Source organism: Anopheles moucheti, chromosome 3 (assembly GCF_943734755.1).
Source record: "Anopheles moucheti chromosome 3, idAnoMoucSN_F20_07, whole genome shotgun sequence".
Classification (NCBI taxonomy): Eukaryota; Metazoa; Arthropoda; class Insecta; order Diptera; family Culicidae; genus Anopheles; species Anopheles moucheti.
The window spans coordinates 8,170,829-8,194,742 of record NC_069141.1 but is presented as its reverse complement, the minus strand read 5'-3'; the positions used below and the strand labels follow the sequence as shown (position 1 = coordinate 8,194,742).

Here is a 23,914-nt window from a genome sequence, read left to right as displayed (position 1 = left end):
TTTCATCTTTTTGCTCGGTTTGCGATTTACAAGGTTTTGTGTTTTTTTGGTTTTGTTTTTTTCTTCGTTTTTTTTTCGTTTAATAATATCATTTACATTTTGGTTTGGTTTGCTTAAAACTTGTGATGAGATGTTTTTTTTATGTCTATGTTGTGTTGGTTTTGTTTGTTTTTTTTTTCGATCTCTTTGCACAAAGTCCATTAGACTAGTTTATATCCAAGACAACGATACACTTACACATAATGCGTACGATCACTTACATAACATGCAACTGGGTCACACACACGCACATTCCTTAGGAAGATAAAATTCAATCCACTCTTTACTGATTTCCCTCTGGAGCAAGAGATCACCGGGAGATCTCCGGAATATCGACACGTTTCGGTAATATGTCTACAGCAACAACAAAGGCAAATGTCTGTTTACAAAACAAGATCGAACGCTTACACGATAGATGCCTAACAGTACAGATGTAGTATGATAAAGTATGTCCAGTAAGTGTATTGTTTGTTTAGCTTTACAACAGTTACAGTGGAAATATAAACGATACTCTCTCTGGGTTTTCTCCCGAGTAGCAAAACAAACTCCTCTCCTTCTGTCGTGGTCCCATCGGAATAGAAAACTCTGCATCACCCTAGCCCGTGGAGCTAGCGATGCTCCATTGTTCCATTCCCTTACGTCTATCTACTGCTTGCAACTTATGTAACTTCCATTTCCGTCTAATCCATTCTCACTAGCTAGGATTCTCAGTTATCCATTATTTTAAATAACAAAAAGCGTAATCGAATAACCTCCCTTTGCTTGCAAACAATTCCAAAAATGCTGGCCCATAAAAATCTGGCCAGCTGAAACATAGCAGGAGGAGCAGACAGCTTAAGTACCACCAACAACAGTAGACCAATTGTCAATGGGTAAATGAAGACTTAGTGCTAAACGTTGAGGATCGACTTCTGTCTGTTCTGTCTGATCCTCCTCCTTTCAAATCGACATTAATCCGGCGTACCGTAGTGTTTCTACTTTGGCTAGACAATTCGTTACTCTAGATTAATATTATTAGATCTGGTGTATAAATACGACCGTGTTTACCGTGGGTTCTACATAGCCACCGCATAATGGGAAAGGGATGGCTACAGTACGAACGTCGGAGTGGAGAGGACAGGATGGCTAGGGGAGTTCGTATAAAAAATATCGTCCACTCGGAACTACTAGACGTTCTACTAATCACCATCTTCGCACAACAACCTACAAACTGGATAAAACGCATTGCAACGCAACGGGAACGGTTTGATGGAGCGGTCTGAAAGTATCCGACACCACTCAGCTCCGTGCGTGCAGTGTGAACCTTGGCGTAACCTCGCGTGCGCTGCCTTACACTACTACTGGCAGCACCCATAGTGTTAGGATTATTGTTACAGTGTTACTTAAATTCTATAATGGAAAACATTTGGTTTTATTCCGTAAGTTACCTAACGACTGGCTGCGCGCTTTCTTCAACCGATCGCTACTGCCGCCCGGTTTGGAGGCTGGTGCGGCTTCCTGTACTCCACCGACCGATATCGTGATATCCGGTGCGGTTGGTGTGGTGGCCGCCGTTTTAGTCGCTCCGGTCGAATGCGTTGACCTTAGCTTCATCTTCGTGAACGATCGTCCGCTTCCGCTCGGCTCGAGTGTACGCGGTTTGGCACTTTCTGGCGGTTGACTGTTGGGGACGGAAGAGTTCGGTGATGCTGATGGTTTTGTTGGAACGGGCGAGGTTGATGGTGGTGGCGGTGATGGTGGCGTTGGAGCGGTACCATTCGCTTCCTCGCGCACCGGAATACGTATGTCGTCCGAGTCGAGATTGATGTGTTCTAGCATCTGCATGGAGTAGCGTGTCGGAAGATCGCTCAGTAACTTCAACACATCACCGAGCTGTGAAGGTCCTTCGGGAGGAGGAGGTACCGGCTGGGGTTGGGACGGTTGCTCCACCAAGGTAGTCGAGACAACGGCAGCGGCCGCTTGCAAAGATTCCGTCTCTGCGCGGGAAAACAGCAAATCGAACTCTTTTGTGATTTCCGACGTAAATTCCGAAATAGTCGGATCCAGCATGTAGGGTTCTTCGTCCAGATCGACGATCGTGTACTCAGCTGTCCCGTTGTGGTGATCGAGTTCGAGTGGCTCCTGTGCGGAGGAACTATCTGCGCAGCGCTCCTGTATTAGTTCCGCAATCTTTGACGCATCACCATCGCACGGCCCATCCAGCGGCAATTGCTCGTCGGAGAACGATTCTTCGGGTGTCAGGGTAAAGTCTTCAATGTTCCAACTCTTGATACGTGGAACTTCAGCACTCGCTTCTACAGATTCTACGCTACAGGTGGCAGCATCCTGCTGCGTGCTGTGCCCTGTGACCGGTTCCGCTGCCAGTGAAGGACCTCCACCGGAACCACCACCATTAGCGGTGTCCTCGAATATTTCGCTCTTGAGCGACAGGCTCAATCGGGAGGTACTGCAGCTGTCCAGGTTCATGTTGCGCACCGTATCGAAGGCATAGTCCGTCAGGGTGGATTTGTTAAGCGTACCGCTGGAATTGCTCAGCAGATCCAACGATGCCGTCCGTTCGAGCGTCGTCACGCAGTCCGACTTGAGAAAGTACTGCTCCATCGAGGCACTGTGCGGTAGGTTATCCGAACCACGTTCCGGGGTCTCGCCCCGCATTGACTCCAGTATGCTTTCCTTCGAGCAAATCTTGTAGATTGTAAGCGTTTCCTTATCGGTCGCCGCGTATCGCTCCATCCGAAAGTCTTGCTCGAAGTCGTCCTCCGGCTGCTCCTCGACACCCTGATCCACCCGTGTCTGCTTCGACTCCAGTTCTGCCTGTGCCAACTCCCTCTCTTCTTCCGCTTCCTCGTCCACCTCGGCAATGTCGTAGTCGTCCCCGCTGACGTTCGCGTCAAAGTCGTTGCTGCGATGAAACAGAAAGTCCTGTATGATCAACTTCTTGCTATCGGACTCGTTCTGCGGCATCAGATAGATCTCGTCACAGTCGGAATCCATCGAGGCGACGAGCTCGATCGGTGGGGGTAGTTGTAGCCTCTGTAGACGCCTCCGTTCTTCCTCTTCCTCCTCCATGGCCAGCTCATCTTCGTCCTCCTCGTCGAACTCATTCTCATCCACTTCCTCCTCCTCCTCTTCCTCCTCCTCCTCACCCTGGTAGTCACACTCTTCCTCTTCACCCAGCTCCTCTTCCTCTTCGCCTTCCTCTTCTTCTTCCTCCTCTTCCTCCTCGTCTTCCTCATCCTGGTCACCTTCCTCGTCTTCCATGCGGTAAGGATACCGCTGCACATAGCTTCCATCCGGTAGCGCTATCAGCCCATTCCTCTGGTAGTAGATGTTTTCGATGCTGTAATGCTCAATGTCTTCCTCATAGTACTGCTCATCGTACAAGAACTGATTGTAATCCTCCGTGCCGTACTCTTCCTCCTCGTCTTTCTCATCATGGTAACACACACCGTCGTAGCTGTCCTCGTACAGTGTGTCGGTGCGAAACGAGAACTTGGGTTCACTTTTCTGACGCAACAGCTTAAAGTTACGCCGCCGATACTTCCGTATCGCTCCGAGATGTCTATGCGACTCGTAGTGGCTCGAGTCCGTCCCGCTACCGTGACTGTCCGCATCTGCACGTACCGTTTCGTGTTTGTAGAGCCCGCTAAAGTCCTGCGAGCAAAACTTCTCGTACAGCTCCATCGCGCTCAACCGCACGCTGCCTGTCGTGTTGTAAAATGCTTCAGACAGCGGCGATGTACAGGTGGTTTCGAGATTCAGGCACGCCGTACTGTTGTTTTTCACCGAACCCTTTTTGGAGCTCTTGGTCGACTTGGTACGGTAGTAGCTGATCTCGTTGTTCGACTTCGACTTGTTGGGTGAAGTCTTGCCAGTGAAGAGAAACCGCTTACCCTTAAACGTGAACCCGGTGCCCGATTTTTTGCTTCCGAAAAGTGACGATTTGGACGAACTGATCGAGGCTTTCGACTGGGAGTGGATCGATTTGACGGGCGACCGTGCCGCATTCGGTATACTTTTGGTAGGTGAGGTGAACGACGGTTTGCCGTCCGATGCGGTGGCACTTCCACTCGCCGATGATTTCTTCTCGTACAATGCCGACGTGCTGAAGCGCTTGCATTTGAGCAACTTGTTCATACGCTTAAACCGCCCCAAATTCTTCTCGAACAGATGACCAAATGGACCGTCGTTCGTGGAGGAAGCGGACGACTTGCCACCACCGTCGGACGTGGATCCAAGCTCGAGCTCCGTTGGTCGATCCGGTTTCGGTGCGGCCGAGGTAGATGGTCGTTCGGGGTGTTCATCGCCTTTCGCAGACGCCTCGACTGTGGCCCGATCGTTTGCGGCATGATTTCTACCGTTTGCCGCCTGTTCGCTGATTTCCTTCCCGTACACATCGAACGTGTTCTCGTAGCTTTGGTTTTTCCATGCGTTGTAATCCGGTGTGCGCTTCTTGCCCACCTCGTCCAGCGTGTCACTGTCGCTCTTGTACTCGCGCTGCAAATTGTTCTTCAGATGCATCCGGTAGTCCTGCTCCATCTGCTCGAGATCCATCGTGTCGGAGAACACGGTGTCGATCTCGTCGGTCGATATGTTCTTGGAGCTCTCGTCGGTGGATTTGTGCGTTTCGGAGGATGGATTACTGCTACGGTAATCGGCGAACTGTTCCCTGCGTCGATCCCTGGTCGGTGTGTACTGTGAGCTGGACACGCTCGACTCCTTCTCGTAGATGTTACCCTTCAGGAACTCCGAATCGGTACGAACGATTTTCTTCGATTTGCGCAGGATAGGCTTTCGGACAGGTGGGGAACTTTTCACCGAGGGAATCATCGAACGGCCCTCCTCCAACGATTTGTTCTGCGGCATTATGGATCCTCCGATATCTTTTGAAGTTGATGCTCCCGCCAGTCCACTGTTGATGTGCACCTCCGTATGGCTGTTGGATTTGGTGAGCCGTTCTGCGCTCGAGTGTGCACTAGAGTCCTTGGTGATGTACGAGCCCGTACTCAGGCTGCGGCTTTTCCCGGTGGCTCTGCTGGTTGATGGTGGTGTTGAGTGTTGCGGCTGCTGTACAAGGGTCGCCGCTGTGGCTACACTACTGCTGCTCCCACTGCCTCCCGTATGCAGTGGATGCAGATGATGCGGTGATGACAGGTGGATCGTTTCGGCGCTTTGTTTCGCGTGGCTGGAAGACGTTGATGGGCCGGATGATGCAGTGTCGGTTGGTAGCATTACGGTTGTCCCGCTCGGACCGGCCAAACCGGCGGTGGCTGCTGCAACGAACGGCACGAAGCCAACGCTCAAACCGACGCTGCTGCCCACCGACGTGGTCGTGGTGGCCGTTTCGTCGATCGTTTGCGCGAACAGTTGCGTGCTGATGATGCGTTCGTTTAGGTTCATGGTTTTCTGGCTGAGGCGTGAGATCTCGTTCGTGATGTCGAATGTTCCGACCGTCTTGAGACGGTCGAGCCGGCCCCGGCTGCACCGTTTCGGTGGATCATTACCGCCCAAACTGTACAGCCGGCCCTTCTTCTTTCGCTCACAAATGCGTCCGTTCTTGTCGATTACAAACTTTTTATCGTCAAACGATTGACAGTGATCGTAGGACTCTCCCTTCTGTAGCTTTCTGATGTTCTTTTCCACGATTACACGACCTGCGTTCGATAGTTCTTTGGAGAGTTCGGAATTTGAGTACTCGGGCGTAAGCGGGATGCTTTTCCCTCGTCCAAATTCAATAAACCTGCAAGTACAGGGAATGAAGATGTGCGCATTAGACACTGAACGGTTGTTGGCAGTACACCTACTCATTCAACTCACCACAGATCATCGTGTAAATCGCTTTCTCACTTCTTTTCTTTCAAGTCTTTATTCAGGTAGTGCAACACGTAGTGCAGCACCAGATCATAGCAGTACTTGTATTCAGTCTGTAAATGATGGAATTATAGGGAGATGTTATAATGTGAAACACAACATTAGGTAGGAAGGAAGGTACCATGTTATCGACGAGTTGTGGTCGATGCCTTCGCACAGTTTTCACAGCCTGAAACACGTCCACTTCCCCATGCTGGATGACCTGCTCTATACAGGCATTGGCCGCACAGTACACACCGGCACGGCTACGGCCATCACTAGAAGGAAAGGATAAGTGGATAAGAGTGGTAAACAAAGCTGTCACACCCTATTCCTACCAAACCAATGTGGAGCAAAACGTTCCTCGTTTAAATTCAAAACCTAAAATTAATTATGCTATCTGGTGTCATAAAAATGCCTACTGTTAAATGATGTAGATTTTAAATACATATGAAAAAGAAAATAAACTTTCAAATCAACTATAGAGACCATTTTCCGTGATTACAAAAAAGAAATACAAACTTTTTGAGAACCGGTTCCAACGACCCACATGAGCACAATCGATTTCAATTAATTCGGTACTTGCCCTTTTTCACATTTCTGCACACGTTCAGAGTTCAGCCCAACAGTACCTCTACTACAAGAACTTTGTGCAGGAAAACGTAGAAACTCACAAAAAAAATGGCGACAAAAAGTGATAGTTTTGTTCGGTTATTGTTGGTTCGGAATGGGTTTAAAGAACCAAAGGTTTTAATTAAAACTCCATTTCAAAGCGGACAGAGGTTCACTACTACAAAAAAACGAATCACCAATGTTACAATCGACCATAGGGAATATAAGAGGGAGGGCTGTTCATATTGAAGTTTAGGGGCCGATAAAGGCTGTTACTTACGGTGACACGACACAGACGGGACCGTAGTCCGTTTTTTGTCTCCAACGTTCGACCATATTCATCAGCTCGACCAGCGAGTTCGTCGACGTCGGTACCTGCAATGGTGGCAAACCACGCCGGAATGGCGTCCGGCACAACAAAAAAAAAGGAAGATTATTATCTGCACCGCAATGGACGCGCTGGTGGTGGATGGTGGTACGGTAGTCGCGCCCTACCTTATGACCCATCGGCCAACAGGTAAGCTGGAAGAGTTGCACCGTTCTCGGGGGTGCTTTCACGCCCGCCATCAGCTCCGTCAGCGAGATGACCTTCTTGTTGATCCGGAAGATCCACGACTTGATGTTGGAATAGTGCTGGTGCGAGATGTGATCGATGGTAAACACCGGTCCGTACTTTTTCGAGTGGCGACCCTCGGGCCAGAAGGCGGGATATTGTTGCTGGTGGAATGGAATGGAAAAAGCGTGCCGGTTGCTTGTGAAAAAAACCCGCTACATGCGGTGTGTGGATGTTGAAGCTTCTTACCGAGTTGTGAGGCGGCTGGCAAAGCACGACGACGGCAGCACATTCGTGATCGTAAACGAGGGACCAGAATTCACCGCACGTCTTCTGGAGGGGCCATTCCGTGACGATGTACTCGCGCGGTTTCGTGTAGCCCTGTGGTGGTAAGATGCATAAATGTATGTAATATATTTAGGCAACCGACTTTCCCCTCCCAAAAAACGAAAAGGTGGGAAATTGAACGTGTCGAAAGGTGGTAACAGACGACGACACGGGATTGTTTCGCCTGCACGGCTGTGTTCCGTACGGCGGAGTGTACTTACGTCAACGAACACGGCGTTAATGTAGTCGGTAAATGAATTTCCCTGAAACGAGCTAAGGTAAGGACGGAAGTTGTCAGCTGTTTAGTTGGTGGGTATTTTTTGTTTGCATTTTATTTTCCAGCCCACAACGACGGTGACATTGAAGAACGCCATGGCACGCCCAAGATATCCACCGGAGACCAACACCAGCACCAACACGACACAGGCGGGCATGGGGGACAAAACAAAAGAGCAGAACGCGCGCGAAAAGAAAAATCATTAGCATCAACGCTGCTGTTACGAGGTTTGTGTCATTGTTGATAATTGAATTAAGCTTCGTTTTTTTCTCTTCCTCCTTCATTTCATTCGCGCAGTGCGCCGTGTTCCGGTACCGGCAGCATACTTACGTGGTACGCAAAGGACGTCGCGGTTCTTTTCCCGATTGTCACCCCGATGGCCACCGGCACAGTCACCGATGGTGAAGCGGGGCGTCTGCTTGCAGATCTGGGCATACTCCCGCTGGTACGAGTTCATCTTGGTGAGCGGATCCTTCAGGCTTTTCTCCTTCAATCGCTGCGACAGCTCCTTCACCGGAAACCACGAATTGCCGCAGATAATGAACTCCTCCAGCGTGTCGTATACGAATTTGTATTGGTCCTTGAAAGAGTGTGAAGAATACAACCACACCGGTAAGATGTTATCGACCGCAAGGGAGCATTTAGATCTGCATACGGTGGGTGACAGTTTCACGATAATTTGGACGATTTCTACTACCGTACTGTGTGCACTACGGAATCTCAATGAGTTTAAAGTGGAATTTATGTAAATAAATTCTCTTCGATGTTCCTTAGCAAAGTAGGGTTGCTTATGAAATGATGCAACCCCAACCCTCCTATTCGTACAATATTAAATTAATGTTAATAAACTTTTAATGGACATAATCATTATTATCAATCAGTAAAATACTTCAACTCCACGTAGAAATGCAATAAAAATCAATAAAGGTCACATTAATTTACCCTCGCCAATCAATTTGCCAAACCGAGAGACAGTATTACATTTTCATCCATTTCCCCATCCATTGATCATTCGGCAAACCGAGCGTCCAAATCAATTCGGAAAATGAATGCCACAACCAACGGGTCTAACGGAGCGGAAGCAAAAATACCATCACCGGTCCATCATCATCGTGGAATGGAATACATTTCAGTAATGGCGTGGAGGAGAAAGTAAAAAAAAATCAACCAAAACAAACAACAAAAAAAGGAAAACCTGACTGCAGTTTGTTGCAGTAATTGAATTGTGCCATTGCCGAAGAGCGCGGACGCTATCGAGCGGAAAAGTGATAAATGAAATATTTAAACACCAGCTGCAAAATGTCGCCGCATCCGCACGCCGTAACAACACCCGCAGGGTCAATATTGAAATGTCAAACGGAAGCGAAAGCAAAATTGATTTGTTTTCGGCGTAGTACAATGCAGAAAAGCGTTGCATACAGCATGCACTTTCATTAGCATATGCAAAGTGTGCTGCTGTTTGTTGCGGGCTTCACATCTTCACCAGTGGCATCTTTTGCTCCAGAAACAGAAATAGACAACCGAGACGGAAATGAAAGCTCACTGTAGCGTACCGCCGATCATACTCGGATGATTAGTTGTGAGGTCTAATGCGTAACAGACGAGCAGAAGCTGAACACCGTCAGCAAGTACTTACCACGTTTTCTATAAGGCCTTTCCTCGACTGGCGTAGCTTCTTCAGGTAGCCGAACACGTGAAACGAGTCTTCCTCTTCGGCCAGCTCCATGTTGGCATCGATCGCTAAATACACGCCCGATCGTCCACCACCGTCACTGTCGTTCGGAGAATGGCGAAAAATGGCGAAGAAACAAAGAACAAGAATGGAAAATAAATATTGGTCAAACTTTAAGGCGACAACAAGCCGAACAACAAGCCCAACCTAAACATTCTCTTCCTGGGCTTTCTCTTAGCATGCAAACCACGGAAGATTGAATTGTTTATCGTAAGGTGTAACTATCTTTACATGAGAAACCTTCCCAAACGGGTTCAAAAGCAGGTCGACAAATATCATACACCATTTGAAGAAACTTTTCAACCAACCTCTACCGGAACGCATGGTACGCTCGGCTCGCTCTACTTACTTGCAGTGTACCAGCATCGGACCGATCCTGCTGTTCGCTTTGATGATTGTCCCGACGACGGCGCGCACCCGCCGGCGGAACTCGAGAATTGCATTGGAAAAAGGGCAGGTATGTGAATGCCATTCGGTGTAGTGAAACTGTAGTAAAAATCGCTCCTCGGCAACTACCTGTAAGCGCGCAGGAATGAAAGGAAAGAAAATGAGTAGAGTAAAAGAATAGCTTCGGGGGGAGAAAAAAAACATTTCCCCCGAGCCCGATGTTCCCTCCGTCTGGCACATAAAACAAAACACATGTACATGATGGTTTTTCTCTCCCCGAAAGCAGGTTGGGTAAGCTGTTAGAAAATGCACATTTTTCCCGGGACGGTTTCATCCCACAAACCCCGAAACCCCCGCAGGAACGCAGTGGGCTAAGCAGACCGGGAGACAGGGAGAAACTTTTCGGCAGACCCGGTGAACCCGTGGGTAGAAGTGGAATGTAAACATTGCTTAGTGTAATTGTCCCATTCATCTCACGGTTAATGAGCGAAACGTGTAAAATAAAATGTGCACTATGCCGGGAGTCGGTCGCAAACTGCAGTACGGAGGCATGACGCGGCCACATCGGAACACGTGTACCAGAACGTTCGTTTTTCCTCCTCCTTCGTTTGGTACGCGGCAGGTTATCCATTATGGTGGGCTGGCAGGACCCCACACCAGCAGGGAGGCTTCCACATTTGCCTGAAACACCAGCAGGCAGCAGAAGTGTTGGCAGAAAAGTCGACGAATGGACGGTACATGTGCAGCTTAAATATGTCGTCGCGTTTGCTTTATGTCAAGACCGCAGAGAACCTCATGTTGTTTGTCTTTGGAAAAGTTGGGCCATCGTCCCATTGTGCCACGTGGGGGAAGAAGGGGATCACATTGGGGGGAAAAAAGACACGCCATTTTATATATCAACCAGAGCGTAATATTCCTGCTCAGCAGCAAACAGCACATAAGCGGGAGACGAGTGATTCGTACCATTTTAACACCCTAATTAAGATCAAAGCGTACGGCAACTGGCTACTTACGTTATCTTTATTGAGTTTAAACAGCCTAAACGTTCTTATGTGAAAATTGGCTAGCTCCTCCTCGGACTGTATCGTGATGTGCATATCGCCGTAGATTTCTTCCTTCTCCTTGTTCGGTGGCCAGTACTGAACACACATAACCTAAACCACGAAAACGAAAGAGAAAAAGAGAGATTTTGTTTTTTTTTTTTTAAATTTAATGGGTTATTACAGTTCATCATTATTAGGTATTAGGGCGGCCCCGTGACATGATGGTAGCAGGGTTGGTTTTTACACGAACGGACCGGACCAAAATCCCATCCGGATCAGTAGCAAAGACTGACTATCCGGCTAGGTGGCAAAATAAGTCTAGTAAACCAGAAATGGAACAGGCATGTCCTAAGTAGTCTGTTACGCCAAGAAGAGAGACGAGGGTAGTAGTCATATGTTAACCTTAGTGCTGGACTCTGGCGGAAAATTTCTGAACCAGTTCCGGAAGATAGGTTCGATTGAAACCGTCCAGAACTCTTTGGAAACAATCGGAATCATATTACTTAATCGATCGAAGAAATACAGGTTTTTGACACTTTCACGATATCTCTTCGTCAAAATTGATCTCTTTTAGCAAAGCTTGCTAACATTTTACTACAAAAAGTAGCATCATTCGAACCTTGATGACCATGTAAACATAATTCGTGTTGCCGAAACACATCTACTTGACGCATGGTTAGTTTATTTGTTTACTCTTCTTCAAGAAACGGGTCCAATTGATCAACTTATACGAAACGTCTTTCTATACTTCCGCATCGCTCGATGCTTTAACAGATCTTTTTCACGCCAAACTTTATTACGTCCACTTTTCCGCGTTAGCATACTTCGAAATTGAAGTGATTCTGAGCAAAAAGTAGACAAAAAAAGAACACATTACTGCGAGAGTGCGGGATAAGAAAGTGTATGAAAAAGTTTGAACATTGATTATAACGATGATTATGGGTGATTCTGATGAAGCTCGTTAGCGAAAGCGACGACCAGAAAGGTACAAAACAAAGCAGCGGTAAAAAGATAAACTTTAACAAAATGGGGATGGTCATGTAAGGTGGTTCAATGGGGTTTGAAAAAAAAAGAAAGTGCACAAAAGAAACGAACGGGACAGTGGGGAAAAACTTGTAATGCAAGTAATCAAACTCGTGTGCATTTTGTGCCAACAAATAGTGTCTAGTCACGAAGGTGAAACCCGGAAATAGGAAAATCGTGTTTTTAAGTAAAAATAAACACGCTAGCATAGAGGGACAGTTAAGAGACACAAAGGAAAAATAGAATGACTGTAAAAGAAATGAAATAACAGTTTTTAAAGACAAACAAGGTAAATATATTACGGAACACAAAAAAATGGGATGTAATCAGAATAGAATAAAGCAGGAAAAGAGAGGAGAAAATAAAACATAACCATGGGCAGTACCAACTTTCCCACCCGATCGTTAACAGCGCTACGTCGCTAAAAACTGTTCACAGCAGACGCGCGCAGTTGCAGCTGAGTTATGGTGGATTTAATGGAAATTGGAATGGAAAGTTTCGTCCGGCTAAAATTGTATTTTCCCCGCACGAGACTAACCGCCCCAGTGCAGTGGGTGATGTGCTTCAGCAGCAGCACAAAAGGAGGTGAATGGTGGTGGTTTTTATCAGTAAATAAAAGTAGGCACTTGTTAGCGGCCAATCATTACCATTCGGGTGTGTTTGTGGGTGGGAACGTTCGGGGGTGGTGGCTAACGCTAACGGAGCAGAAAGGGCGATCGATGGAAAAACGATTGCGAGGCTCCGTTGTACAAATAGAAGATGAATACATTAATTTACACAACAATCGCATTAGTGGGAAACGTCGCGAGACGTGCAATGAGGCACGAAAATGGAGACAGCTGGAATTAATGGCCGGGAACGCGTGTTTGAGTGAAAAGTTCATTAAAGCGAGTGCGCTAGTTACGATGCCGGTTTGAAGTGTGGAAGCTTTTTGCGCTATAAAACGGTAGAGTTCTCTTCGCCAGATTTTTTTTCTATTATGTTCCTACTCTCTTAGCTCATTTTTGATTTTCTTCACTTCGGTTGCAGTAATGGAACTGCGTTTTTTTTTTTGTTTTATTATCATTCCATTCTTGATCCTTTAATGATTTGTCAGCATAAAACGGTACAAACCGTTCCGTACCCGGTGTTTCGTTTTCCAATTTCTGTACTAATTCTACCAAAGCTTCGAAAATGGTGCAATATTCGCATTTTTTCCAACCCGCTCCTCAAATCAGCTCTATCATCAATACGCTGCGCGATGGCTGATGTGAGCAGTTTTGAACGGTATTCGGCGGATGATTGTTACTCTCAACGAGCGCAACGCAACGATCGCGCCTTTTACCGCAAAAACCAAACCACACGCGAGCCATGTGTAAATACCTTCGGCAAATTCCCATTTTTACGCCAGAATTGATAGCGAAACTGGCAGAAACAAAGCAGCACCGGAACGTTCTCGGATCCGCCCGGATGACACGGTAATGGAAAAGGAATGTCTGGGGACATAAAATAATAGCTGGATGGATGGTAAACACCCGGGACGGTAGCAGCATAAGGAAGTGTTGGCTGGGTGGCTTTCGTTTTTTATTTCGCTTAAATTTATGCTTCACCACCATGGCGATGATGTCTATGAAATCGATAGTCGAGGGGCGGGATGTTACTCTCCAGGGGTGGCCAAAGTGGGAAAAAAGTGGAACAATCCCAACCTGAGAACGATTTGCGCACATAAAATACACATTTGGAAAATCGGTTTATAAGAAGGTGGGAAGAAAAATATTTTCAGTGGTTGAATGAATTTCCACTGTGCTTTTCCTCCTATTTTTCTTTCTTTGGTTTCGATCGCATAAACTTTGTAAAAGCACGTTCATTTCCCCGAGAAACGGAACACACAGGAAAGGCAGACAAAACGCACCCGAAAAAAAAATCCCTCGGCTAGGAATATTGGAGGTGAAAAGCGATGGACCGGTTGGAATACGAAACATGGCGTAAAGCACCATCATTCCAATACTCAGAACAATGAAGTGCGCAAACGGCATACCGCGGGAAACAGTACCAGAAGCGTTCTGCTACTAAATCCACGAAATGATTGACGATGGATTGCAATTTAAAAGTTGCGCTGCGGGCACCATTTGTTTGAGCGTGGATCGTTTGCCGCGTTTTAGGTGGAGTGAATTTATCGAATTAAGCTTTTTTTACCTCCTGCTGGAGCAATGCTACAAACGGCGCGGCAATAAAATCATGTGAAGAGGGTGTGCTGTACGGCTTGGTTGCCTTGGTCAAGTGGGAATGGTAATCGGGATGGGATGGGAGTTTTATATTTGCATTTTTGGTGGAAAAAAATCACAGTCAGAATTGTCAGATTTTTTGTTTTGTTTGGTAGGTTGGAAGACGATAAGGTGTCACGTTTATGGGCGAAGATTATGAATAACACGATGACATACGATGGGATTATGTGTGGAGAAATATTTGACATCACTTTGCGTGTGTTACGGACAGATGCAGAGTTGGAGCTTCTTATAAGTGAACTGAACGACTGTGGAGGATCCTTAATTTAAGAATAACCTGCATTAAAATTCGACGTCCTGCTACCTTCAGTTGACTTTCATTTGTGGAATAATTATTCTTCGTTTTAAATCTCTCTCAGAGTAAATGTAACATGGGCCCTCCCTTAAATATCTCACTTTAAGTGCTCCGTTTCTACGATTATCTCTAAATACAGTTCAGTTTTAGATCATAGAGGGCTCATGGGCGAAGATCTTGATTCAGAAATCAAGTGAAAGTTTGTGACCGATTCAGATTACTCGAGTCCTGTCCTATTGTAAGGACCTATTGACTTATTTTACAAAGTAATTGCTAAGAGAGAATGGTCTGGATGGGATTTTGACGTAGTCCTTTCATGTGCCGAGATGCCCTTTGGGGTACTATATGGAAACTTCAACTCCTTAGTATCTAGAGAACTTCAACAACTTACCTTAGTAAAGTCGAACGTCTTCGTAAGCATCACAATAGCGCTACAGTTCTCTTGCCATACCATCCTCCAAAAATCTAGCACCGTATCCTCCGTTGGTCCCTGCGTTACGATATACGCGTTTGGCTTAAGTAAACTCTGGCGATAGAGGAGAGACGGAAAAGGGGCATCACTTAATAAGGAAACTTCCACGGACCAAACACCAAACGACACAAAGTGACACAGTTAAATCACAACAGCGGTGCGTGCTTACATCCACGTACGACGCATTGATGTAGTCCGAGTCCGGTGTGTTGTCGTACTTGTCTAAAACAACCCTATTGTAATCGTATGGAATGCATTTGGGGTTCTGGTTCTTGAGTGCATTGGCTTTGCGCAGGGCGTGCTTGCACGAGTTGGTTTCAACCTTCACAGCCGTCTGGAATTCGAGCTTGTACAGTATCGGAAACTTGCGCCGCTGTTCGCACAGCTTCGCAAAGTGTCGCAGTTCGGTCGGTTTGTCGGGCATCGTCTGCGATAGTGGGTTTTTCTCATCTGCAATAATAGCAACAAGAACAACAGAATAAAATGGGCAACAGCGTTTCCGGTGATGTATCGTTAATGACTGTGCGCGGTGGTGCTTTTTTTGTTGCTTTGATCCTCGAGCACGCGGAACGGATTAAGCCCGAACTACAAACACTTACCTCGTGCGGATAGTTTTACTTTATCTGCAAATAATGGGCGATAAAGAAAAAAAACACCGGAAACCGGAATTAAAATGGAGTGAAGAAATTAGATTACTAACAACTGCGCCCCACTGCGGAACTTTTCCCATCGCAAAGCTCATTGCGACACATTCTCGCCCAACCGGTTCTTTCCCATTACCTCCCAACAGTGCTCCATTAGTTGTGCTTGAAGAATGGCATCGTTAATATACGACGTTCAAAGTGGCGATTAAGTGTATATGTGTGTGTGTCCATTTTTCCCCGACCGTCCGCTGAAACTTGCATAAAGAAACGTGCAGCTTGGCGAGCACGGTGGCCACTTGCAAGTTGTTCATAAAGTAAGGCGACCATTATTAATTGGATTGAGATTACTTTTGAAGTGCAGAAACTGTGAAGCGGTTTCCTGAACCCTTCTTCATTCGCTACCTCGGCTATATAGTGATCGTTAGTGTATTTCATTTCCATCGCGAATCGGTGGAAGATCGTCGTTCATTACTTTATCGTTATGGCATTCTGGTGCACAGCTGTGTTCTTTTTTGTTTTGGGAAATTTATCCTCAACTCGGTCTATTGCCCGTGGAGAGAATGTGTCGCTTTTTTTTTGGGAGGGAAATTTAAAGAAATCTGATCACGCTTACCTAGTGACAGCAAACCGCTATTTAACATGCTTAACTTTATGGTGTTGGGTATCGAAACTAAACTCGTCGAACTGAGTGTCTTTTTCTTCTTGGGTTTCTCTAGGTCGGCATAGCGTGTGGTAGACCTGAGTAAGGAGACAAAGAGAAGAAAAAGAGAAAAAGGGTAATGTTATTAAACATTTAACAAACTTTCTCGGGATGCCCCTTGAAACGGCGTGTAATAAATCACTTGCAATGGTCGGGGATAATTTATTGATATTAACCGGCCCGTTTCTGTAACACGGTTTTGCACGATCGAAACCAATTGATAGAACATGCCGCTGCGTCTTAAATTATTCCTTACAGACGTTGATTATTTTGTCAATTGCCCGTCATTGTCCTTTCGCCGCGATGATGGATGAGAAGTGCCGCCCTCACCCCAATCCAGTGCGGGCGTAACAAATTGAAGTCACGAACGAGGGAGATTGCAAACTTTCATCATTCGGCCGGGCCACAGCCACCCGGATCGAATTGTGCAAACAAATTTCTACCCGTAGTCATTACGAGCATGACGTTGAATAAATATTCGCCCACCGTGCTGGGTGTGTCCGGAACGGTTGCAGTTCGATTGGGGGCAAAGATACTGAGCTGCGGACACTGTTGCAGCCGGGTCGGTCTGGGTGGTTGCGCACTGTGGGTTTGCGTACCGATGATGATGAGATTTGGATCTGAAACGCTTGATTGATTACTGCCAAACAATCAGGCAAGTGTATGGGTTTTGGGTGGGTGTGTATAAGGGAAGAAGCAACTAAGATCTACACAAGCAACAGATAACGGAGGATAACGTAATATCAGCGAGCAATAAAGCACGATTCCACCTACCGCCCCTCACGATGACTGCATCGGATGGAACGACCATACCGGGTGGAATAGAAATTAACATTTTACCGGTCACATACACACATACATACATACATACACATTACACTCATAGGGAGTCGCACTATCACATCGATCGCTTACGAGTGTGGAACTGAAAGTCGTCTACGTTTACTGTGTGCTGGTCGATTGCTCACAATTTCTCACCCATCGCGCTCGGAATGGACTGTAAAATGAAGTCACGATGGAGAGTAAGGGTTGAAAAGAAGTTTTGCATAAAATTATTCACCTTGTTCGCAACTTATGCAAATGTATGCCAAAATACTGGAGAACCGATCACCGGAGCTCACAAGTTCTAGGCTTCCGATTAGCGCTCACTTTCAGAACTCCAACTTCAGAACACCAGCAGACACAAGTATCCTTTTCGCGAATACGAGACGCACAAACGTTCATTTAGCAAGTTTTTAGCAATTTCCTTGAAGTTTTTAGACATTCCTTCTGCGTCTTTTAAATGTGATTAAGTTAAGAAAGTTTGTGGTTCGATTTTTCCAGAACAGAACTGATCCACCGCGCGTCTACCTTTTTGTTGGTGTTCTCACAAATAAATATTTCACCATCCATCACTTGTGCCTTATAGATCGATGACCGATCGGCTACATCAGGCGACAATTAATTAGCGCTGCCATTTGCACTAAATTCTTCTTGGGGCACCGGGCGTCTCCATGCGGTTTAATACGTAAAGGTAAGCATGTCATGACAACAACTGGGTGACCAGAGAGAAGTAAAAACAAAGGGAAATAGAGAGAGAAGGAACACTTTTTGCGACTTTCGAACGTGCAGATCGTGCTCAGGTAAAAGTGTTTAGACTATTTTGGACAGACCGGGCTGGGGGTTGAAAATTAGCAAACTGCCGTTGTTCGAAGGCGGGGTTGTATGCTACCAAATATGATAATAAAGCTAGCGCCCGTTTGTTCGTGGGCAGTTTTTCAATTGGAAACGCCAACACAAACTTCGAACGAACTTTCCCCTTTTTGGCTGGTCGGTTGAATTTAACTCTTTCAATCTTGTTATTTATTCCACACCAGCTGCCCACCCTCGTCACTCGCTGCAGCAGTTCGTGTCGAGTCTATTAAGCTCGAGTGGAAAATCGAAAATTTATTCAAAGTTCCTTACCACGGTGACCAGAACACGGCGGAAAAATGCACAGAATACAAGCTCGTGGCCGTGTTTCAATGATGAGCAACGACTTTGCATGATTTTCTCAGCAGCTGATAATGGAAATGAGTGGCCGGGTGATGATTCGCCATCTTTAAGAAGCTTATTTCGAGTGCGTCCAAATGGTTCGCGTTGGCACTCCAGCGTACCAAACGGAAAACTGTAAAACAAATACATTTCTTAGTACTTCTTCACCCTTCTTACACGGTGATAGAGAGAAAGAGAGAGTGTGTAAGTGGGTAAACTTAGCCGTACTCTTCCCCCTTTCGGGGCTTCTGTGTATTTTTTTGCTTTGGAGCTGCATTGTTTTGCTTCCCAACCTTGCTGGCACTATTACAAGCGGCGGAGCTTAAGACTTTCTTCATTATTATTAATAGCCTTTCAGCTGCAAACTTAGCAAAAGCTCAAACACTCATCAAGCAGAAAAGATCGGAAATGGATAAAATGTGACGGGAAAAGATCCTGCAGGGTGAACAATACAAGCAAAAAAACATCCACAAATACATGTCTGTAAACACTCAATACCCATCGGATAGTCGGTACGGTCTGCATCACCATTATCACTTTTTGGGTCCGCTGGAAATGGTTCCGTAGCAACCGTGAGCCATTGAAGCATGATGATAAATTATCGATTATGGTAGCGCATGAACAGCTGCTCGTTGCACTAATGTGCTATAACTCCCTATCGAGAAGCGCCAGGTGACAAAGTGCTAAAAATGGTCTTGCTAATTGCAGTGAAACATAATCATTCCTTAGACGTGAGATCGGAACGTGAGTTTCTCGGGTTCTTGGCTGTTACAAGGGAAGTTCCATAAAATATTGAAACAAGATGTCGTTTATTTTTAGAATGGCTCGGATGACTCTGATGATATACAGTAAAGAAAATTTTAGCATGCTGTATACTTCAATACTTAGTGAACCTCATTGTTAGATACGGCTCTTAAATGCTGCATAGCAAGTTACCGAAATCGCATTAACTCAGTAAGCTTTCAAACCTCATTTCCCCTCACGTTAATTGTTTTGCTTACACGACAATAATCAGGGCAAGTGGTCCAGTTCCATGCATGCCAGTGACAACAGCAGTGCCGACTGCTTCCAATCACGATCACGAGAAGTGTTTGCGGTTAGTTGAGTGAAAGCAAAACAATCAGCAGTCCGTGTGCAGTCGGAGTACAGCGTGCCTTAGCTTTTCGTTGCGGTTCAATAAACATTCCCCATTGGCCCGAGGGATTGGATCTGGAAGCTACACCCGGTATTATCCCTAAGCGCGATAAGGTTAATGCTTTTGAAGCATCTACGAATGGGAGGAAAACATCAACACCAACCGACTTTGCGCTGGTGCAAATCGTCGTCTGGCACGCTTTCTCGCTCTCAGAACCACAGAACGAGACCGCACCGGATTGGAGTGAATTAATTGCCAAAGAAGCTCATCACCTCCTTAGCGCCGTGTTCTTCCATTTCATAATAAACACGGCGTAATGGGATTCGATTTTGATTGCTATCGTGCTTAAGCGCATTGAGCGACTGCACGCGAAATTGGGAGAAGCTTTTGGTTTTCGATCAATGCAAGTTTTATGTCCGAGTGTTTTTGAGCAACTGGAATCATTGGAAGATAATCGTTGCGTTACTGATCATAAAACATGCATTCAACATGTGGCGTAGGGTCTATTTGATTTATTGATGCAATGTCAGTGTTTAATAGTTGATATGAAAGCTATTAAATAATAATTTTCGAAATGAGGAGGCCTTTCCTAATTATGATTTATACTAGTGTATTAAATAATATTCTTCTAAAAAGGAAGACATACCTGAAACATCAAATAAGAATTAGATTAAACGATCACTAATTGCTGCGCTTATAGAACAATAGTTCTGATTATTGTGTAGAACATTAATATTCACCTTTATACAACCTTCTTCGTCTTAGTTTGCAAATGATTTCCACAGCAACTCATGTTTTTTTGCACAATACACCCATTGCATACTAGCGCCCTTGCCGGACTTGATTGATGATATTGTAGTGGCTGCAGTTAATGGCTCAACTTACAACCGTACCTTCGGAGCCACTCGAATCGTAACCCATTGTCACGTAAATCTAGCAGCCACCGAATGCGAACTACCCTACGCTGGCAGCCTTGAGCAGTGGATTGTATGCTGCTTTATATGCTGCATTTAACCGCATTAAAACTAATGATGTCGTTGCTCTGGAGTGTTTTACAGGCACTTGAACGCCCAGCACTCATCGGCGTGGAGTGAAAGACAGGGAGTGGCCGGTAGATGATCACATTGTTGGCCGGGGTGTTGCTTTGGTGTTGCATGAAAACGAAAACCCGATGCCATGGCATTGCCTTGTTTACGGTCCATATCTTCTGCAGTGCCGGCAGCCGCCTCGGATGGAGAGCTTTAATGCTTTACAGCACAGCATCTTTACAACGGAATTGCCATGCTTCCCGGGTTTCTTTTTAAGGCTGCATTTCTGTATGGTAAAGGAAACCAGCTGGACGAACATCTGGAGCAGTGGAGGATTCTCGGTGTTTAGTTCTCTTGAATTCGAATGCAAACATACGCCGGCAGGAGATTTGGCCGTTTCGGCATTTTTGCGGATGAAGTCGGAAAGGGTCGAAGGCTTTGAAATGAAAATCCTGCTGAGCTGCAGAATTCTTCCCCCTCAGGAGCAAGCATGCGGACGACGTTTTCCTAAGCAGTGCTTTAAAATTACTTCAACACTTTGTTTGCTTATGGTGCATCCTTCGGTAGAAGTGACTGATTTACGAAGATGTAAGCAGCATAAAATCCTTTCATGAACGAGTTCTGGATGGAGTTTTTATATCAATTTGGTACTTTGAAGATTTTTGAAAGCTTAAATAAAGTATTAGAGACATAAAAACATTTGTTGCTTTTGGGATGATATGTCATCATGTTACAAGTTTATTATGTGTAATTGGGAACATTGAAATTTGGCAACACTGTCATGTTCATCCCTACACTTTCTTCTGCATTATCTGTCTGTTTGCTAAAGTGCATACAAAATACGTTCCAATAATTATATTATATATTTACAAATATTTTATAATCATAATAATTGACCAATAATTATATTTTATTATAATAATTTTATAATAATAATTGTTCCAATAATTATATTTTATATTTTATAGATAGTTGATACGTTTGAGCAGAATATTGCCATAATGTTGATAAAATGTAAAAAAATATCACGAATATTCTTGTATTATTATTAATAACAAAGAGCAAAAATATTTAACTCAAGTGATTTAAAAAATGGCGGCCGAACTAACTATTGCATTGCAACATTAATCGATTAACCTTTTGCAGAACAAAAAGTACTAATAGTACTTAAACAAAATGTATTTTTTTTCATTGAAATACACGCTTATAATCCTTCTTTGTATACAGATGCCACAAAACAAAAGGCTGCATTAAACTCAAGCACGTTTCAGTGGAGGCGCCTGGTGGCTTACGATTAAAGCGATACATTTGAACGATCGGCTTCGCAGGTACCAGCGTACGAGCACTTCAATCATTACGAATACCTGCACGCATCATCCGCATTACTTCAATCAGCCGCACCGAACACTCACACATGAAAATAAAAAAAGGATGCAATGACCTGAAGGATACCGCCATCCATTCCGGATGATCCGTCATCCGGCTCCATTTTCCAACTTTAGATTATTTATTTTTCCACACATATCCACCCAAAAGCGGTGCTTCCTTCCCCGAATGATGCTTGGTGCCGGGATAATTTGCACCAGGGTCGTGCGCCTGTATTTGTGTTAATTTATTTCTCTCCCGGTGCTGGATGCGTTTACAGGATACGTGCACTCGGTGTGTTGCAAGCCTGATTTGTTGCATGTGCCCCAAAATGGTGGCAACCTTCCACTGATCCCCCGTCTGTACATGTGTGCTCTGTACGCTGTCAATTTTATGTTTACCCATTCCTCCATTGCCCGCTTTACCTCGAGCCATGTTATTAGCCGGAGTTGCCACCCTATTTCCGGTTCCGTGGGCGATAGTGATAGGAGTGAAAGAGTGAGTGTGCCTTGCGGCTTTTCTGCATCACCATACATCACGTAGCAAAAAGGGGACAGGAAACGTCCACCACGGCCATCGGGCCAGCGACAAGATGGATGGGGCTGCACGTTTTAATTTTTAATTTCACAGCTAGCACTCCATGTTGTTGTTTTGTTTGTTTGTTTGGTGATACATTTTTTTTTACTTTTTCGCATCGCACTGTCTCTGTTCGTACCCTGACTCGGTATCTTGTGCTCACAGGATTTAAGCTGTAGGGTCATAAAGGAAAATAAACAAGGACAGTGTACGGTACGCAGCGAATGCAATGCGATATTACATACAGGGTGCATGTGATAAATTTGAAAGTTGCGCAAGGTAAAAGAATATCTTCTTAGTGTTTCATTCATTCTTCATTAATTGATAAAAATAAAGTCAAAAGAGGGATGAATTACAGTACTAAAAAAATAATTATTCAAAATAGTCACCGATAGTTTTGACCACAAGTTCAAACCCTGCCTCAGAACAAGCACGAACAAGTTGAAGCCACAATCCCCATGGCAAGGCCAACATAAACTGACTTCATTGTTTCAACTAAATAGTCTCCAACTATTATTTTTCTTGTTACACGAACTTTTCTTTTAAAAGTAAACATGTCAAATTTAACCCGAAACATCCTGTATTAACACAGCACGTTCTAGTGGTTTGCAAGAAGAGAGCGAACCGGGGGTGAAAGAAACTTCTTGGTAATAGTTCATTGGCAGGCGCACAGACAACGCCGGTCCGCGGTGATGCAGTAAAAGCATCGCGCTGAAGTACAAGCGCTGGATAGTAATGATTATGATGCTCATGAAATATGAACGATGATAATACTTAATTACGGGCTGGAATCGGAAATGATTTCCAGCAGTGAGCTTGAAAGCGAACCACTGAATTCAAAGTAGAGTAGTGCTGGTTGCTGCTGAACTTAATTTACTTCCAGCATCCTCCAGGCAATGAGGGCTGTATCGTCGTAGCAGTAGCAGGATAACCAAAAAAAAACAGGGTGAACTACAAGCTGCATACGATTTACACGTACGTATGCGACCGGTTTCCTGTTTATTATGCAGCTACCGGAACACCGAGCTAGAGCACAGTGTGGGGAAATTTAATTTTCCCAATTTCCGGACCACACCCGTACTTCAACCAGTTCCCGTTAAGCAATGTGGATAATTTTTCATTTCGCAAAAAATCACGCATACACACACACCTCGGTGGCTGCTAGGGTGGAATGAGGAATCTATTCCCGGAAACGGAAACGGTGCGCTTCGTCGCATCGAAGCTCTCTCTTGCTAAACCTTCTGACCTTTTGCGGTTGAATTGACATATGGTACCGGCCTGGCCAGCGCATTAGGTTGATGAATTTTAACAAGACAATTTTTAACGACTCGGCTCTCGATGATTGTGACTCCGGTGCTTTGAGTGATGGGCAACGTTCACCTGTTTTGGGTGTTCTTATTTTCCCACTTTAAAGCTTGCCCTTCCCTTTCGCCTTTTGGTCGCGTGAACGCCAAATCCATAATTCAATAACTCAAAAAGCTTTCCCCCTATTTTCCGCCACCCCCGCAGCACGTGTGCTTTCAATTACCTGACCCTCCCGTCAACCGACGGTTCGATGTGCGGAATTGCCCGTTCCGTG

The 23,914-nt window shown here is 45.3% G+C and overlaps 2 protein-coding genes across 2 annotated transcripts in view; both read right to left on the bottom strand.

Annotated features, from left to right (window-relative positions):
- On the bottom strand, positions 1-5,725 carry LOC128301961 (uncharacterized). The gene has a single exon (XM_053038648.1). The coding sequence runs from the start codon at positions 5,437-5,439 to the stop codon at positions 1,429-1,431; it is 4,011 nt and encodes a 1,336-aa protein (XP_052894608.1). The 5' UTR covers positions 5,440-5,725; the 3' UTR covers positions 1-1,428.
- A 157-nt stretch (positions 5,726-5,882) lies between these two features.
- Positions 5,883-23,914, bottom strand: part of LOC128301962 (receptor-type tyrosine-protein phosphatase mu) — a 72,931-nt gene continuing 54,899 nt past the window's right edge. The window contains exons 2-15 of the mRNA XM_053038649.1: positions 16,132-16,256; positions 15,474-15,497; positions 15,044-15,324; positions 14,794-14,928; positions 10,791-10,931; positions 9,740-9,906; positions 9,295-9,430; positions 7,989-8,238; positions 7,603-7,679; positions 7,304-7,435; positions 6,997-7,218; positions 6,782-6,876; positions 6,032-6,167; positions 5,883-5,963 (exon numbers count right to left, since the gene is read on the bottom strand). Of these exons, the coding sequence (XP_052894609.1) occupies positions 5,883-5,963; positions 6,032-6,167; positions 6,782-6,876; positions 6,997-7,218; positions 7,304-7,435; positions 7,603-7,679; positions 7,989-8,238; positions 9,295-9,430; positions 9,740-9,906; positions 10,791-10,931; positions 14,794-14,928; positions 15,044-15,324; positions 15,474-15,497; positions 16,132-16,256 (2,002 nt within the window). The remainder of the gene's footprint in view (positions 5,964-6,031; positions 6,168-6,781; positions 6,877-6,996; positions 7,219-7,303; positions 7,436-7,602; positions 7,680-7,988; positions 8,239-9,294; positions 9,431-9,739; positions 9,907-10,790; positions 10,932-14,793; positions 14,929-15,043; positions 15,325-15,473; positions 15,498-16,131; positions 16,257-23,914) is intronic.

Excerpts from the sequence above, each read along its gene's own strand:
- LOC128301961 (XM_053038648.1), bottom strand. The coding sequence starts at position 5,439 with ATGAACCTAAACGAACGCATCATCAGCACGCAACTGTTCGCGCAAACG.